Below are 19,822 nucleotides of genomic sequence, written 5' to 3'. Positions count from 1 at the left end.
TACAATGACCCAAATACCCCTGGGTAGTTACTAATAGAGCCTAAGGGTACAAGGGTAAAATAAGTAGCTTCTTGGGGACCACCACACCAGCTGTCTTCAGCATTCGAGTGCACTTGAGAGCTGGTCCCTAGGTGTCTTGGCGAGAATATCCCTCGGAGTCGTGACGGGCAAGCTTCCGTATTCTGACCTAGTCCGGATCGTCGAGGGGGTCTGGTAGTGCCTAAGTGTTTTACTCGAACACCAAGACATCTTGGCCGAACATGCCACAGGAGGTACGATACTCGAATACCAAGGCATCTTGGCCGAACATGCCACAGGAGGCACAACACTCGAACACAAAGACATCTTGGCCGAACATGCAAGGCATCTTGGCCGTACATGCCACGGGGGCATGATACTCGAACACCAGGGCATCTTGGCCGAACATGCCTTAGGAGGCATGATACTCGAACACCAGGGCATCTTGGCCGAACATGCCACAGGAGGCACGATACTCGAATACCAAGGCATCTTGGCCGTACATGCCACTTTGAGGCTTGCTTTGGGGCGAATAGGATGGAAAGGAGGGGCCGGTACCAACAAGCCCCTCACGGGTGAGGTTGAAAACTCGCTTCGGCCGAACACATGTTCCTTCGAGAATGCCGGGCTCACCTTTCCCTATTCGGCCGAAATGAGTCTCGAGTGGCGTGCTTGGATCGAAAAGGTCGATGCAGATATTATGTTCATTATTATTTTACCTATATATATTTATTATTTATTTATTTATTTTATATTTTTCGTTATTATTATTTCTATTTATTTTTTTGAGTCATTATTATTATATTATTTGATAGTAAATAAGGGTTTAATAACTACTAGAAAATATGTCTAATTTTATTAGCTCAAACCTGACATAGAGTCTAAAAAACTAGTTATATACACATAAGACATAATTTAGGTAGACTCTCACTTGTGAAACAGATAAAAGGAACTTGTCCACAAAGCAAATCAGGAGCAATATTGTCATTAATCTAATAACAATGAAAACATGATCTAACAATATATTTCTATATCTTACCACATCATGTCAATGCATGGTGTAGCTTCGAGAGCATGTTCTTTGCTTCGATCGGACATTCTCACGGTTAAGTTGGTTTTTAGACACTTGTCTTAAGTAGCTTATTTCTATCATACATACAAGACATGTATACTTAAAATTTACATAGTACACTATACTGCTTAATCACATATGGTTTGACTAGTCAAGTAAAAGAAAAATACTTTATATATTCAAATTAGAAAATAACATATTCAGATTTGGAATGGAAGTGCCAAAATCTATAGTATGCCAAGTGACAAGTTAGAGGTGAGATTCTAATGCACATAGTATTCTGGCTTCCTGTTGCTTTTAAATGTTTTTCATTACCTCATATGTTCATATTCATTTATTTATCTAGGAATGTACAAAAAAGGAGAGAAAAATACACATTTCTGTGTTTTTCACATTAACATAAGACTTCATATGTCCACAATAGTTCATTTTCAGATCCTAATTTTGAAGTCAGCAATATATAACTAGTTGTCAATATAGTGAGAGGTCATAGTTTTTACTACAGCAAAATAAACCATGATAGTATGGTAGATGCAATATCTTAAACCAATTTAGCTATGATATATAAGACAAGTAGAATAGTTATCCACCTTATCAAACTAATCATGGTTCTTGTAGCTAGCAGCCAACATGTAAAATTTTATAACCATGACATGACTTACTTATGTACTGAAGTATGTACCTTCTGCTTTGGGTTTGACCACATCTCCACCAGTGTTTTCCATTGCCCATCAGTCATGCTCTTCAACGGTGAAGTTGTTATTACTTCATTTGGTGATTTACCACTAAAGTATGTCTTTTTCAAGTGGTACCTCGTCTGGCGTTGTCCACCCTTGAGCAAATTTGCTCTAAACAGGAGCATGAAAACACCAAAAAAGAGGCATTGTGAGCATAAAATGCACCGCATGAGAACTCTTACATGACAAGTAAATGGACAAATAAGTAAAAATGTCGGTAAAATGGTAAAGTTACAGAAAAGAATCACTATAGTTACATCAATGCATTAGAGAGAATTTTTTTTGTATTGATATATTATTTTCCTTTTATAGTTGCATTAAATTCAGACATATGAAATAAAATCAGATAAAATTTAATATTTAGCCCTATGTTTCCAACTTTGCCATTTAATTCAAATTATAACTCAATATAAGAAATAAGTGCATGGAAATGAAGTGAAGAAAATTAATTATAAGATGTCAAATCCTAGAAAGTTGACCTAATTCATTGGATAGAGTTCAAGATTCTCACATAAAATAACCCATGAACATGCATCACTATAACATAAATACAGTTGTAATATTAGGACACACTCGATCTACTTACATACATTTTGTCCATATAGACAGCAATTGGAGAATTGTCCTTCTTGTACTCCTAGTGTGGAAGGATTGGTATGTGTTGCCTTAGAATAATACCTTCCTCTAATGCTAACTTCATAGCTTGCAATGGTGCCTCTTGCCTTCTCTTCCGTTCTGCAATGTGCACCGGAATCTTAGAGCATAGGCCTTAGCATATCCTATCCAAGTTTTTCCCATACTCCTGCCCCTATTCCATCTATCAATAATAGCATTTGGCTCACCTAGCAATCATGAATATGCTTAGAGCTAGTGGAAATCATAAACATTGTGATGCAAATGTGTAAACCAATTTGCATCAAGAAATGAGCTAGCATACTTGCATTCAGATTTTTTTTTTAAGTTGCATTTTAATCAGAACTAAAAAATTAGGGAACAAAGAAAATATTATGAAAGAAATGGATACATAAACATAAGAATTATCCAGATGTGCTAAAATTTTCCATTTAAATTTAGATTATAGCTGAACAGAATCAACAAATGCATACAAATAAAGCTAAGCAAAATTAATCATTGGAAAGTATGACCAATTCATCTCATGTAGTTCATGATACTCACATAATGGAACCCACGAGCTTAGAGTACTACAACAAATTATATCACATTGAAGTTGGTAAGTGACATGAGATAGTTACCTTGATTGCTCTGGATCTTAGGTTGGGTAGGGGTAGGATCACTAGCAGCAACCAATGCATCCTCTGTTCAACCACCTTGGAGATTTAGAGATCTACCATCCTCTCAGTTAGATATATTTCCCTTGTCTTCTGCCTAGTCATTCTAGTACCTTGTTCATCATGTGCCATCACTCTCTTTCACACTTTTGTTGCAAACGAAGGCATGATAACATTTTTCCATCCTTTTCATAGATACACTTTTTGAAACCTACATGACATCATATGTAGAAGAAATAAAAGCTAAAACTGTTTGCCTATTCTGCACAGATGAATAGTAATGAAACATTCCAAATAATTATTCTTGTACTAACTAGTCTAAAATTAGCTAAATTAGTCACTTATTTTGGAATGGGGAGAATTTGTTTCCATAAATCTATGTATATGGTCACTGCACCGTGCATGCAGTTATGGATATTATATTGTTATACAGTTAAATCTAATATGAACAAAATTTTGCATCATGGAGAACTGAACAATTTCTATGAGCGAGTTCTAATATTAATAAACTAGAAAGGTATGTCAGTTGATAACTTGAATACTAATTAATACCCTAAGCATAGGTCATTTTGATGTGTTAACAATTCCCAATGTATGTTTAACTACGTAGTAAGTGCTTTGACTCAAAATTCGATGTTGGGTAGTTTTGCACTGCCTTGATCATCTATCAGCTAATTTCTGAAATATATTATGCATATTAAGAAGCTTCTTTAGTAAAACAATTATCAATATAGTGAACATTTCATCAACATAAAAAGTATAAAGACCTAAAATACCAGAGATGACCTTGCATGTACTAGTTTATTCTTATTTAAACTTATTATCCATTTTCAACTAATCGAGTGAATTTTATTTATCTTAGGAGACAACTAGGCGTCAGAACATCTAACACGAGAAAAAAAACTACATAGTGTTGCATTACTTGGTGAAAAATGCTTTAAATTTTTCAACATTCCGCAAAGAATGTTTCATCACTCAGTGAAAAATGTTTGAACTAGATTAAAAAATTATTAAAAAATGATAAGATTGTGATACCAATGAATCAATATGTGGTACATATGGTTAAAAGAGGATAGAACAATCGAATACAACAAACTAAGATAACCTAAAATAATAAATTGCAACAAACACACTATCTTCCTTCTTCCTTTACTACGGTGGTCAAATTAGTTTCTTACTTTACTCTCATGGCTAGATCTGGACTCTTGAAGCATAAGTATGAGAGTATCCATGATTTTCTGAATGACAAAACCTTAGTTGTTCCAAGGGCTTCTATAGTATGAACAGGAGAAGCAACCAGCAACCCATATCATGGCACAAAGGAGTACATGACTCACATCTATGTTCAAAACATCAAAACCAAGACGTGACCTATGCTAGTTCTTTGGCGCCAATAATGTTCATCTTCATTTTTTCAATGAGCAATGCGAGAGTTAAATTCATCACAATGGGTGGGTGGCAGTGATGCACGTGTGGCATTAGGCTTGGCTGCTGCTGGTATATCTCTCCATAGGAGGCTCTTTGAGTTTCTTGGGTTGCTCGCCCTAGCATGGATGATCTATGGTGCTACCTTGCTGTCAATGAAATGAGTAGATACTCTATGGAAATGGGCAGTATTGGAATGGCTTGATGGCATTGAAACCAAGAGCACTTTGTCGTTGTACTCAGTTTACCATAGAATGTCTTTGTCTTATAAAAACAAGATGTACTAAATTTCTCATGCCGCTAGGCATGACTATGATTTCATCCTACTTTGGATAGTAACTTCTCTTTCCATCCGTTGATGCTATTCCACGCATTTTGCATGACGTCCGGAATGCATTTCGTCTTTGTTTGTGCTTCTCAGTAACACCAGACCCATGTACTTATGAGTCGTCCTAAAAGCAGACATAAGTAATGTGCCTAATATCATATTGTTACTAAAAAGATATTATTTTCTTCTCTTTCTTTTGAATCTCACCAATACATCCATCATACAACTTCAAGATTGATGTCGCATAATCTACATACATGTTACATGTAGTTGCACCACCTTCATTTAGTAAATAAAATGGTCATCCATGCCACCATTGAATAGATTTGTATGCCTTCAATAGTATCACCTCACAAGCTTTTATGCAAGTTTAGGTGTCCGGTCCTTCTATACGTTCAATTTAATTTACAGTACAAAGACGTTAAAGTTTATAAACAAATCATTGTCACAGGTTGACTTGTTATTGATCATTCTCTCACACTATTGACCTTACCATGAAGGTTTTACTTATGCAATTAATCAAAGGAAATAACAAGAAATAGAAATACAAAACCTAAATAGGCAATGAATGATTAATGACACAAAGTTGGCTTCTATAAAGCCATCAAGCAGCAAAAGTGCAAAATGGAAAAATAATTTGATTAAAACCCAAACCCTGATGACAATAACAACAAGATCTTTTTATTTGACAAGACATGGAGAGTTGGTTGTAACGAGGGTTGGTTAAATAAGACTCTAGTATAAGTACTACTAGAACTCCCCTCGTTCCCTACTTAAAATCATTCCCCTAATAGTGAATTTAGTAGTCCAAGGGATAGTTTGCGTGACTACAAATAAACATTAAATTCTGAGGGAAATAAAAAGTTCCCAATAGTCTAATCTAATTCCTAATAAACTATAGTATAACACCCAAACAATTCAATGTTAGATTAGAAAAGGCTTGGAGGAGGATGACAATGTGAAAATTTTCCCTATGAAAGGCAACCATACCATAGGGAAGACCAATTTCACTCCCTCCAATTTCTTTGTCTGGCACCAAAATTTATTCCTTTCTCTACCATCCTCAATTTTTTCCATAAGTATTCCTCTTTGGATCTCTTCCTCAACCCATCCCCTACCATTCTATTCTTTGTCCTACCCAAGATCTTGTATGTGTTGACCACCGTGAATTAATTGACACCGGCGAAGCTTTCCCCATCATGATGGCTCCTGCTGGTCTCCTCCTTCTTTGGCATCACTTCTCTTCCTCTCCACCATGCAATCCCTCGAACATTCTCTCATCTCCTCCCAAAACCCATCTCTTAAACCCTAATTTCATCACGCCAACCAATTGCGCAAAACTTGAGTTGGGCTACACCACATCATGACTCGGTGAGTTGTCTGCCCCCTTCCTTTATTACGAACGGTTGATTGTAGCTAGGTACTGATTTTGATCCAAAACTTTAGTTAATATGTACGTAGTTTCTCCCATTATCTTTCCCTCTTGCATATGTGATTGCTCCTACTTGTATAAAAAAAATTCAATGCTGGATATGAGTTAGCTATATTGTACTGTGCATTTGTCTAGATTTTACTATATGGTATGGGAGAGGTATTTTATAGCGGGGATTAATGGGCGATATACTGTATAAATCTAAGGTTTTTATTTCTTTCCTCATTTGTTTATTTTGATACCACATCATAACAAATAATTATATTTTAGTTGTGTGGTCTTTGGATGTTGCTTGTTTCATGCTGCAAACAGTTACTAGAATAGATTTTATGTCAATAGGTAAAAATTTTGCTTTGATCCATAACCCTAGATACGAAGTAGTAATTTTCTGTCCAACTATTGTTGCTTTCTTTCGAAAAAAGTGAACTACTCCCTTTATCCATCCTTGGAATCAACTTAGTCCAAGCCAGCTCGATCAATATCTATAGTGGTGAACTCTATGCAATAAAGGCTTTTCTGTACCAACAACCTGAGCAAGTATGTTTGCATGAAGAGCAATTTTTTTATTTCGTTCCTCTAAGTTGGCACATGATATATGCTTTGTGGAAGTTTTTTGATGAGTTAGAGAGCAGTAGTATGTTTTGTCGGACAAAATATGTAAGTAGAACATCACTATGCACGTAGAGTAACTAATGAGACTTTTCATTAAACTTTCAGTTTATATGACATATGTAGGCAAGTATGTGAGTAGAAGAGCATAGCTAGATGTATAATGGGTGGAATAACAATGGGTGTCATTGCTAAGAATTGATACACAACACATGCTTTCTTGGATCATGCTTTTGAATGCATATCAAGTTGTGATAAATATGGAGTTGTCTTTCACTATTCAACATGTCTTGATATCACTAGATGGAAGAAGTGATGACTATATCACTCGTTCAGATATACACAAGAATCCCCCGCTTGTCATTCAAGGTCGAATCACAAGAGCTCGTACACGACAATTGAATTTAGAGGTGAGCTCATTCCTAAGTTCTTCTTTATATGACTTCGAGAATAGATTACTACCTAATGATTATACTATGATTAGGAACAATGGAGAAGCCTAGAGAACCAACAAAGGAGTCCAAGTCAAGATGGAGGCCCAAACCAGTCTGCACAAAAAGGGTGCCTAGGTCGTATATGTGCTCGTATTAGGAATTCTTTATATGGATGGAAATATAAGAATATAAAATTTCCAATGGTTTTGGTCTCGTATCAAAATTCATTACGAGTCATCGGAAAACATCGAAACAAATTGACGTCTAGAATCTATCTCGATGCTCTGTCACCGAATTTCAGGCATTTGTGTCGTGTATCGTGTTGGAGCCCATTAGGGTTACATCAAGCGATGTTTGCACGACCCTGAACTCCATATATTAGTAGTCGCTGCCATAGTTACAGTTTGGGGTTTTGCTTAGATTAATCTATCAGTAACAGTTTCACCGATCCTTCGGTTTGTATACCCCAACCTGTGAGCTTAATCATTCATCTATAATTTGGTTGTAATCTTGCTTGTTGTTGTTTGTGTTCTTCGATTCGCAAGCCAGGATTTAGCCTTCTCGGCGAGGTCAACTAGGTTTTGAAATGGTGCTACAATTACGGGGCTCAAGAGCGTGTTTGTTCAGATGTCGGATTGAGTTGTGTCGTGACTCCAACAAATCGAGTGTTCATCAGAACCTTTCAGAAGATTAGGAACTCTGCGTTGTCCACATCAAGATGAATGTATGGAGCATGCATCTCTCTCATATACTAGATGGACTGAACATGAAGAACAACCATTATTTTGCCTAGACCACAGCTGGCTTTTGACATAAGTGATTCATTAGATAATATGTTGGATGACATAGGCGATGCAATGCATACAAAAGATGTGTCGATGGCAGATGCTAAGGCATTTTATGCTATTCTTGATGCGTCAAAAGAATACCTCCACATTTTCACTCAAGTTTCATGTTTAACAGCTGCAACAAACTCAATGGGTATTAAATCACAATATAGTCTCTCAACAAAATGCATATACAATTTGCTTAAGCTAATTGGTGACATACTACCCGAGTGCTACGAGATGTCATCCAACTTGTATGAGTGCAAATGCCTTCAAAGTGAACTAAAAATGGAATATGTCAGGATCAAGATGTATATAAATATTGCATGATGTACTACGAAGAAGAGGAACACAAAGAAAAATGTGATATTTGTAATTTGAGTCACTATGTAGCTAAATTGAAAAGGGCTAGGGCGAAAAAAAAACCGTCCCACATTTGTAATGTGTTGCCTGCCATTTACACCAAGAGGTTGCAAAGGATGTATTTGGAAGCAACAACTACAAAGCATATGCAGTGTCACAATGATGGCACTCATTCTAATCCAAGAAAAATGCTACATCTAATTGATGCCAAAGGATGGAAAGACTTTACTATGGAATGTCCATGTTGCATTAGCTACTGATGGTTTCAACCATTTCAACATTGGGACAAGGTATTCTTGTTGACTTGTGTTTGCAATACATCAAAACTGACCTCCAACTCTTTGCATAAAGGATGAAAAAAATATTTCTTAGTCTGATTATCCATAGAGCAAATCATCCTAGTAATAACATGAATGTGTTTATGCGTCCTCTAGGTGATGAGTTTAAGAAAACTTGGTAAAGAGTAGAAACCAATGAAAGTTATTTGAAGCCAAATTTTAAAATGAGAGTTTCATACCAGTATTCAATTCATGATCATGTACTTGACATGTTCATTGTATGGTCCATCCATGGTGTACCAGCTTATCCACAATGTATGGAAAATATTAGTACTGCCTGGGTACCTATTGGACACGAAATTTTTACCAGCTAACCACATATTTAAAAATAAAAAATACATTTACAAAAGGGACAATAGTGCATGACATGCCTCCACCTCAATTAGCAGGACTAAAGATCAGGCAATACATGAATAATGCTGAAGTTCTTTTGAGGATTATGGCATAACACACATTGGACCCACATTCCAATCTGGTGGGAGTTTTCATATTTACCAAAGATCTTGCTTAAACATAATATTGATGTAATGCATAATGCGAAAATGTAGCTGAAACTGTTTTTAACACATGTTTGGACATTAGTGACAAGACAATGTAAAAGTTCATCTTGACCAAGCTGTGATATGTAATAGACATTCAAACCTTGTAGAAAAGCCAACAATAGGTGGGAGAAACCAAGAGAACCTTTCTGCATGTCATGAGCGAAAAGATGATGTTATGAATTGGCTTCACAAACATAAGACGAGGTGTTAATACTGAACAACCCAAGATACATGGATTAAAGAGACATGACTATGACATATTCATGGTGAGATTACTTCCTTTTATGATTCCAGGGTTTGTCGACAAACAACTGTGGAAGGTGGTAGCTGAAATAAGTTTTTTTCTAGTGAAGGATGTGTGCAAAAGAAATTGATCCTGCTCAAATGTTTCATTTGGAATCTAATATAGTCGTTATATTTTATAAATGGAGAAAATATTCCCTGTAGGTTTTTTAAATTCAATGGCACACCCAGTGCTATGACTTTCGTATCATGCTAGGGTGGGAGGCCCTTTGAAGCATCGTTGGATGTGTTTAATTGAAGGTATGTACTCAGAATTTATTATGCTATAGATAAGAACATTGCTACATATAAATTGATCCATCCCTATGCTTCCTATAGTTTCATAAAAAACTTAAAAGGAAAGTGGGCAAGAAGGCTTGCATTAAAGGTTCTATTGTAGAGTCCTATCTTGTGGCAAAAATTTGACATTTTACATCATTGTACTTGCTTGAACTAATAGATATCCCACGCAACCATCCTCAATGTTATGCCCAAAATGGTCCTGCTTGTGGAAGTAGTCTAAGCATGTTCCAAATGCGAGGATGGAAGTTTGGTAGAGGGATGTCTAGGAATCTAACAAATGAAGAATACAAGATAACATATATATTCGGAATAAGTTCATTTTAGGTCCTCATCTTGACACCGAGTTTCAAAATCGTCCCTCAACCCCAATACCAGAAATGTTAGACCCCTAACTCATAAAAACCATGCGAAAGAGGTCCTCAGGCAATATACGAGGATGGTTTCGCTTACGTGGCATACTAGTCAACTTATAGGACCCACCTGTAAGTCAGATAAAAAATAAAAATAAAAACTCCCTCTGCTCTCCCCTCCCTCTCCATCGTCATCGCCACCGTCCGGGCATAGGCCCCCATCTCAGCGCCACGCCGGCGAGCCACTAGGGTCCTGCACGTCGTGGCGGCGAGAGCGCTGAGGGTAGGGAGCTTCCTCTGCCACTCTGGCATCTCGGGCGTGCTGTGTCATGTCAATTCGGCGTCGCCATCGACGGTCACTGCCAGGGCCAGCCAACCACCGGAGCTCGTCACGACCTGGACTAGGCAGTTGACTTTGGTGGTGCTGATGAACAACGTATTGATCCCGACGAGCGGCAGCTTGAACACAGCGACGAATGCGGTGTGTGGTGTCCTTCATCATCTTCAGGATCAAACAGAATGGAATAGAGCAGTTGTGATGGTGGTGAGAGTTTTTGGATCGAGCTCTGCATTAACTATAGCTAATCAAATCTGGTTGCAATATTAATGACATGGAGATTAGTTTAATCTCTCATGTATCCATAGTTCTAAGCACGCATGGTTGCATCAGATCCAACTTGCCTCCTCACCCTCGGTGATGCAGCTCCTTGACGATCCTCAGATCTTCTTGGCTGATTACATAGATAGAGATGTAGGTAGTCAAGTACACACTTGATCGATCGACTTGATCGGCCGGAGATGATGACGAAGCTTGTTTGCTTGCTGGTGGGGGTGTTTGTGGTGACGATGGTAGGAGCCGGCGAGTTGAAGGTTGGGTACTGGACGTGGAAAAGATCTTCAACTCCATTGTTGTCGACTCCGTCAAGACCAACTGCGGCAAGGGTGCTGGTCTCGTCCGCCTCCTCTTCCATGACTGCTTTGTCAGGGTAACCAGCAGCAGGCAGGAGCAACCGATCGCCATGCATGCGATAATGCACGTAGCTTGTGGTAGCTAGGTTTTTTGATGATTGATTAATGGAGTTCACCGTCGTGTGTGCAGCGGTGTGATGCCACCGTGCTACTGGAGAAGAGCGAGGTGAACCATCAGCCGGAGGAGGACTCCGGCACCAACATCGGGATACAGGGCATGGGTGTGATCAACACCATCAAGGCGGCGCTGGAGGACCGATGCCCCAACACCGTGTCCTGCGCCGACATCATCGCGTACGCTGCGCGGGACATGGCCGGTACCTCAGCCGCGGCGGCGTCGACATGTGGGACGATTTTGAGGAGAGAGAATTTTTTTATTTTTTATTACGCTGATAGGTAGGCCCAAAGTTTGCTTAAGCTGACTTGATACTGACATGTGGGCCCATAATTTTTTTAATATTTTCTTGCTGACTGGGATGCCACATAAGCAAAACCATCCTCATATACCGCCTGGGGACCTCTTTTGCATGGTTTTTATAAGTTCAGGGTCCAACATTTCTGGTATTAGTGTTGGGGACGATTTTGAAACTCGGTGTCAAGATAAGGGACCTAAAGTGAACTTATTCCTATATATTCACAAATATGACTAAGATGTATAACTTAATTGAGTAAGTAATCTTCCTCCTATGAAGCATTATAACTTATTTTGCATATATATTTAATTTAGTTGTTTTGTAAACAACATAAAATTTGAATCCGAACAATGGAGGCGTGCGAGAGCACCAAATCAGAGGGAGATAGACAATCTAAGGAGACGTGGTGCTGGTGGCGGAAAACATAACATGTTGGACTGGTTTAGAAAAAAATGGTAAATTTTTAAATAGCTACTTGTAGCAAAATTATGTTGTAGAACTATGTGCTGTAGTTAGGATTTACCTTTAATTTGCACCATTGCAATCTATAGAATATGCAAGTTTTAGCAGAGAGATAGGTCGCTTATAGATTTTGATCTGAAAAATATTAATGAAGTAAATGGATACATATTTCGAACTGAAAAATTAATATGGAAAATCCAAGGGAACCTAATTACAAGCAATACAAGTATGGTTGCTATTGGGAATAATGATGCCACTAACCAACCACATGAGTACTATGGTATTATCACAGACATAAGTGAATTCACACTCATTTTGTTTGACTGTCATTGCTTTCAGCCTACTAATGGAGTGCACCATTTACCAAATTTTGGATTAGCTGAAGTTGCACCTGCTTCATATAATCCAACAAATGAATCTTTTGTACTTGCATGCCAAGTGGCACAAGGGTATTAAGTTCTATATCCAGGTAAATCTGATACAACTCATAATGTATGGGTGGGTCACATACAAGGAAAGGCCACGAGGGGACTTATCCCGGGGCTTATCCATTCCCACAATGGATGATTATAACCTTGAAATGGTACATGTACAGATGTCTACCAGGAAGATTGTCGGGAAGGTGATTTATTCGTAGACCTTGGGCTGGATCTGGATAATATGACAATTAATGGTGCCTTAGATGAGGCTTGTGATCCACATGATCTATCTATACTAACTGGCAGAAAGAACAATACCGATATAGAATAAAGTAGATGGGATTATTAACGATAGAGAGGATCTTAGTGAGAATAAAAATAATCATGCATAAAATATTGCTCCCAAACATCGCCGAGAAGAAGAGGAAAGTGTAATCAAAAGGTTGAAGGGAGATGCTCATCTAGAGAAAGAATATGTGCAACACATGTTGGAGTGGGGTAGGAGTGTGCATTACTACAACACCACCAGCCATAAATTTATGGAGGTGCATTTTATCATACAACAAGTGAATGCATATATATACATATACATATACATATACATATACATATACATATACATATACATATACACAGTAAAATTGATATATTTAATAGTGTGTGATGTGCCTGTTGATCATGTACTACAGTTCCACATTGGCCGCCTCCGCCTCCAACACGTGGAACGTCATTCTCCATCTCATGGGAATGTATGCCATTGACATGTGTCCATGTTCTTATTAAAATTATTGTTCTTATAGGATTTTACAATTTGTTGATCTTAGTCCTATTGTTTTCACTAGTTTGTATATTATGGTTTTTTAACATTGGCTTACTTTGTTGTACAGGTTCCTTCAAACAAATCATATGATAGAGTAGAAAGTTCTGATTGCTCAAGGAATGTTTGGAGGCTATGTCAATCAACCTGGCAGTGGTGGTTTTGGTAATTATTCCTCTCCTAATGATGATCTAGACCTTTTTAGTAGCTAATGAATGGAATTACTATTCCACAACTAATTTAACTTAAGTAATGTTAGCTAGTTAATGGACCTTGGTTTATTGTTGCACAACTTTTGCTGTATTTTGGTAGCAGTGGTGGATGAATGTCACTTCAAGTTTAGATATTTTGCGTGGCAATTTGTTGTCAGTGGCAAACTCTAGCAACATGTGGAGCGTAACTATGACATTGATGTTGATTACTCATAGCCCCTCTTAATGAGAAAATGAGCCATCTTAATTATATGTTTGAGTTCATCGTGGTATTTTGATTGTAACTAGTATTAATTATTGTGGAATGGTATATAATACATAAAAAATAGTTTGAATTGAGGTTTAAGAAGTTAATATAAAATTAAATCATGCAATGTATATTAAAGTTATAGTGGATTTTTTCCATTGGAAAGCAAAAGGTATAAAATCGAGGGATAGCAACTTTTCAAATTGTAGGATAATGCTACCATGTAAGCAATGTTCTCTACAATCCAAAATTCTAGGGAACCTTTGTATCCCTAGGAATTTACATGACAAACCATAGGTCCATTTCTATTTTGCCATGTTTTTCTTTTTCCCTATGAATTGTTTCCTTCAAATTTTTATTGGTAACCTGGGGATTTCTACTACTAAAGGCCCAAGTCCCAAATAAGCTTATACTATGAGAGGTAGATGGAAGACTCCAAATAGTTAAAGTATAATTTTGTTGTGAAAGTAGACGTATAAGCTTTGTAGCAAGTACGTATGGGCCCCTAGGAGCTTTCTGTATCTATATCTAAGTCTGTTCGAAGTCAGTGTTGATACGAGGTCCAAATCCACGAATAGATCGGTTTGTACTTGGCGGCTTGTCTTCTTCATATGTGTTCATACGCTTTATCGCATGTTATTACCCTAGGTTTCTAATGACAATATAATTAATACAAGGATTAAATAGTATACATTATATTTGTATGTAAACTTAGGAGCACATTCATCCGATGATTAAATCATCCGGAAAGCATGTGGGTTATAAATCCTTCCATCTATATATGCGAGGAAGATATGTCCTCATCATATTTCAATAATTAGGAGCACAAGCCATTCCTAAGCCGGATGGTCGCTGTAGCAAATCAACGCTATATTCTCTATGTAGTCTTTGCTCACCTATACATGACAGCATCATGACCAGCCAGATCAATTGTACATAATTCGTTGGCAGAAAATACAGATGTTGTGCGTCTTGGCCTCCATAAAAGCTACAGTACTCCACCCTATCATATATATGTGCTTTGTTCATATCTAGCTCGAAGTGGCAAAACCCCTTTGCACCACTTCTCTTGTTTTTCACATAATATTGGTCATGTCATGGGCATAAAAGCAATGGAGACTTGCGTGCTTGGAGTGCGTCAAATCTATTGAGTGCTTGCAATCTAACGACCTAGAATAAAAGGTACCTCTTTGAAAGGGTATTTAAAGTATGGGCTATTACATTAGAGGGTAAACGATAAATCAGTAAATGCGTAATTATTTTTTGCTATACCGGTGGATGGACCGTGGAGAGATGATACATTCTTCAGTCTGATGGAGCGCCAAGTGCCAACATGCCTCGCAGCTATGCTATCTTCTGGTGCAAACTGCATATGCCTCGCAGCTATGAACCTACGTACATGATTTGTATATGTAGAGCATATAACTAGATGATAACTGAAGACCATGTAATTCATGATTAAAATTAACTAAGTAATTCATCTGAGCATGTTTTCAGATATCTACATAAGATTTCAGTTTCCATCGACTCGTACTTGAGTTAACTGGCTTCAGAATATCTAATACTGATCATTACAAAGAATTCTGAAAGTAGGATTGATCCACGCACGTCAATCTGTGTACTTTTCAATATAGATGGCCTTATCAACAAATCATATATATATGTTAGAGAAGTAGTATAAAATTTTTTGAACCACCTGGTAGGAGAATGTGTGGTTTAATGAATAGAACACAGAGCAGGTGTACAGGAAGATGAGAAATACAAGCAATGACTGATTACCAGCGATATCAGCAGAGAACGAAAAGAGGGTCCAGCGGCGGTAAAGGAAGATCAAAAGGATTATGGTACAGAATAATTATTATACTGTTCGTCTTTACGTTAACTACTACATCCGATTTTTTATTTGACGCCATTTAATTTTGGTTCTACGTTTGATCTTTTGTCTCATTAAAAAAAAGTTATATAATTATTGTTTTGTTATGATGTGATTTATTACTAAAGTAACTTTAAGTATAATTTATAATTTTGCATATTTGACAAAAATTTTGAATAAGATAAAGGGTCAAACGTAAATCCAAAAGTGAACTATGTCAATTTAAAAAATTCGGAGAGTATATTCCAAAGTTAACCGTTGAGAGTCAACACGGTAGATGTTTAGTGCAGAAAAGATGCAACTCACATTGATATAATCATACAAGAGCACTTTTCAACAGAGAAATTATGTTTCAAAGTACTGTTTTCAATCCGGATGCAAGAATCTTTGAAATTAATTTTCAGGAGTCATTACATAAGTTGTTTGGCCTGAGATCTGTGAATCGTTCGGGCTGTTTGACTGAACCTTATTCCAATCTGCTGGGATTTCACTGCCAACCGGAATAGTGCACCTCTTGTTTGACATGTTCTTCCAACAATTCCAACATGTCTTAAATCAAAGTCGTTCCGTCCATAGCTTAATTTGCTTCTTACCCGGTGAAAGGAACCAACCTCTTGATGCAAGACGATATTTGTACATGCACGACGATAGATCAAGCTCTTGTTCATGAGCAGTAAAACTTAATTTTCTGCTCCCTCCATCTCCTTTCTACTTTTTAGTAGTATTGTTTGTTTTCCTTTTCAAGGTAAAGGCTTGAAAAATCTTGACATTGCAACTGCCATTTGATACACACATATGTGATGTGAGCTCCTCGTTTCCCAAACAAAATCAGTTGTTTCCGCTCAAGTTTGTATTTAAGTATTTGTTCTGTCAAAACAGTTTCCCATGAAATATTACGACGATATGTCAATATATACTTAAGCATTACATTTAAAGTTGTGCCTGTGAAATAAAACAAGATATTTCAGAAATAAACTGGAGTGTGCTCCTTTTCCATTCAATGACCAAAAGGAACACCTAGTGGTTATCCACGTAATTAGTTTTGTTAGGAAATATGTCTGTTTGTCTGAGCTGCAGCTTGTTACAAACCGCACAATATATATCATATTTATTCACTATTGCTATAATAGATTAATTGCCTATCTTTGTCATAAATAATTGTAAAAACATTGAGCTTTCATTCAACATAACAGTAACTCTTGATTTTTTTTCTTTGATATGTAAAATGCTATATCTTTATAGAAATTAAATTGTGTACTGCGACAGAAAACCTGGTACCTTTTTTTTGTGTGTGTACCAAGAATCTTTGGCGACTCATTCAAAATTTGATCAAACATATTTGCTACTTTAGGAAATCTATGATGATTAAGTGGTTGGTTCGTATCGTAGATAATGTATTGAAACAAATTATATCTGTTGATAACGAAGGAGAGTGTTTGACAGACCTGCCTGGTTTTTTTTTCCTTGAAAAAAATATACGGTTTTGAAATTCACTTTATTCACTTCATGGTGGGCCGGAGGCACAATATAAAAGAAACAAACTAACCAATTTATGATTATATGCTAGTTTCTATGCGACTGTATGATTCTGTTGTAAAATTTGAGTTTAATGCATTAAGTATGCCACCGTATGACCGCGGAATTTGTTACAGTACACTCAAATCGTTATTGTTTTTTACAGTACTCCAAATTTGTTTCAATGATTCATTAATGATTAAATGCTTGATGCTCCTATTACACATAATAGGCAAGAGAGTAGAATGAGGAAACAAATAATGTTTTGCATGTGCCATTTAAAGTGTGTTTGTTTATAAAGTAAGTAATTAATAAATGATATCACGTCTATCTTTGAAACTCAATAATTTCAAACTATGGCATGCATTATGGCTGCCTTTGTTTGGAGGGGGGAGGTGGGTTAGTTATCCGGCGCGGAAAACGTAGTAATAGATTAGTACGTGATTAATTAATTGTTAATTATTAAAAAATATTAAATATATTAATATGATTTTTTTAAATAACTTTCCTATAGAAAATTTTCGCAAAAAATACACTGGTTAGCAGTTCGGGAAGCGTGCGTGCGGAAAAAGAGAGGACTTAGATACCTAACTTGGCTGGCCGAACAGTCTATGTGTGTTTATGCAAAAGTTATACCTTGTATTGTCAAAATGCTGCAAGTGAATTTTCATGTTTGATGCCCTAGACATCAGCGTCCAAGTGCTCAAGGAACATATATATATATCTTTTTTTCTATGAAAATCACAACAGAAATTTTCAGGGTATAGCAATCATATTAGTTTGACTTGAAATATGGAACCATCATGCCACAATCTGCCATTATGTCACAGAAAATTCGTTATCTTCATTGCCAGATCAAGTTAGCAAGGACAATTATGTGTTGTGGCATTTTCCTTTTTTTTTCTTTTATTGTTTCAGGAGAACATATAGTTCTAATAAGGAAAAAAAGTCTAAATTAATGCACTTACTTGAAAGGAATACTCAAAATGTTTCATCACAAATTATATTACATGGAACAATATTGTAAAATATCACTCAAAATAAAGATATATAGACCAACTAGTTCTCATAATTCTCACAAACACACTTAACATACCACTTAGGAAAGATAAACTAAACTCAGGACACAACCAACGACTATGATATTATTTATTACAGACATGAGCTGGAAATTAAAGCGCTAACAGACGAGGACACTTATTGCTGGTAAATTAAAACACTTCCTTTTCTGATCGAATTCTCCATAAATCAGTTGCTATCTCTTCATTATTGCTTGCGGGCAGAAGCCTTTCTCTCAAACTAATCAGCACGGGAGGATGAACCTGCAGACATGTTTTTCTTGTCCCTTTTGCTATGCGAACTCATGTGACCACCATACGCCTGCGGTGATGCGAATGTGGAGTTGGGACAGAGCCTGCACCTGTACTCACGCTGCACTCGTTCTGGAGCCACTGCACGGCCAACAGCTGGAACCCTTGCAACATTTGGTGGCATGTGAAATATACCAAAAGTTCTTCGCTCACTTGGGCCAGAGCCAAACGGCTCAGCATACCGGGATGATGATCCGAGCAGGGAGCGTTGCTGCTGACTCATGGCACCACTAGAAACAAAGTGCTGAGGCTTTTGATGTTCAGAGGGATGGCCAGACGCCATGGAGTTTACCTCGGGGGCTGCAGCCGGACTCTGAAAGATTGGACCACTGTCCAAGGCTCCGGTGGTGCTGAGATGCGCATGAACAACGGCGAAAGGATCTCCCCGGAGCAGCGACGTGACGGGCGGAGCTCCGGTGGACATGATCTGCAGCTGATGAGATGGGTTGTAGTAGTCCCCCACAGGGGTTGTCAGGAAGCTCCTCTGCCGTGGGAGGAAAACCTGCTGCTCTCTCTGAGTGCTTGACACTACTGTAGACTCAGATATGGTGGTGTTGACATGGGATGCAGCAGGATAGAGATTTTGCTGGGGATGGAGATGTGCCGGTGCCATATTTGGATAGTACGAGGCATAGTTATGGCTTGGCAAGACAGTAGTAGTACTTTCCTGCGGTGCAGGGGTGATGATTGGAGAGATGGTAGAGGAGTCATGGGCATCAAACCTTGGTATGGCCGTGGTGCCTCTCAGAGCTTCATGCAAGGGGGAGAGGTACGCTTCATTTCTACCGGATCCAGCTTCCCTGGGGAAGGAACCATTTGGGTCCATGACTCCTGTCCTGTGTGTGGAGTATTCTGAAATGGAATGCTGTTCTAAATAGGAAACAGCTGTTTAAATATTAAGGTTGGATTTTCCATACTAGGGGCCATTTATGGTGTGATTTTATGAACATTTATTTATGATTGGCTTCATGTAAAAACATCATTTATGGATGTAATCTGTGTGATATGTCCGTCTTTAATGTAGAGCGTCCAAAAGATATGGTTGATTATATTTTTTTTTTCTAATTAATAACTGAAAAATCTTCGAAGATTAATCTTAAAATTACAAATATGTCACGGCCTCTTTCCATGAAAATTTTACTATATTGACACGGTACTTAATACTGTGATGCAGTT

The 19,822-nt window shown here is 37.5% G+C and overlaps 1 protein-coding gene across 1 annotated transcript; it reads left to right on the top strand.

Annotated features, from left to right (window-relative positions):
- The first annotated feature begins 8,222 nt into the window (after positions 1-8,222).
- Positions 8,223-12,943, top strand: LOC102711663 (peroxidase 27-like). The gene is made up of 5 exons (XM_006645847.1): positions 8,223-8,325; positions 8,788-8,824; positions 11,203-11,335; positions 11,449-11,635; positions 12,789-12,943. The coding sequence occupies exons 1-5, from the start codon at positions 8,223-8,225 to the stop codon at positions 12,941-12,943; spliced, it is 615 nt and encodes a 204-aa protein (XP_006645910.1).
- The last annotated feature ends 6,879 nt before the right edge of the window (positions 12,944-19,822 follow it).

This window comes from Oryza brachyantha, chromosome 1 (assembly GCF_000231095.2).
Source record: "Oryza brachyantha chromosome 1, ObraRS2, whole genome shotgun sequence".
NCBI classification, from domain to species: Eukaryota; Viridiplantae; Streptophyta; class Magnoliopsida; order Poales; family Poaceae; genus Oryza; species Oryza brachyantha.
This window is presented reverse-complemented; position numbering and strand designations above follow the sequence as displayed.

What these genes read in the sequence shown, in the direction of transcription:
- LOC102711663 (XM_006645847.1), top strand. Translation starts at nt 8,223, where the DNA reads ATGGCAGATGCTAAGGCATTTTATGCTATTCTTGATGCGTCAAAAGAA. An exon ending in AGCTGCAACAAACTCAATGG is followed by an intron (nt 8,326 to 8,787) that starts GTATTAAATCAC and finishes ATGTTGCATTAG; the next exon opens with CTACTGATGGTTTCAACCAT. An exon ending in CATTTCAACATTGGGACAAG is followed by an intron (nt 8,825 to 11,202) that starts GTATTCTTGTTG and finishes TGACGATGGTAG; the next exon opens with GAGCCGGCGAGTTGAAGGTT.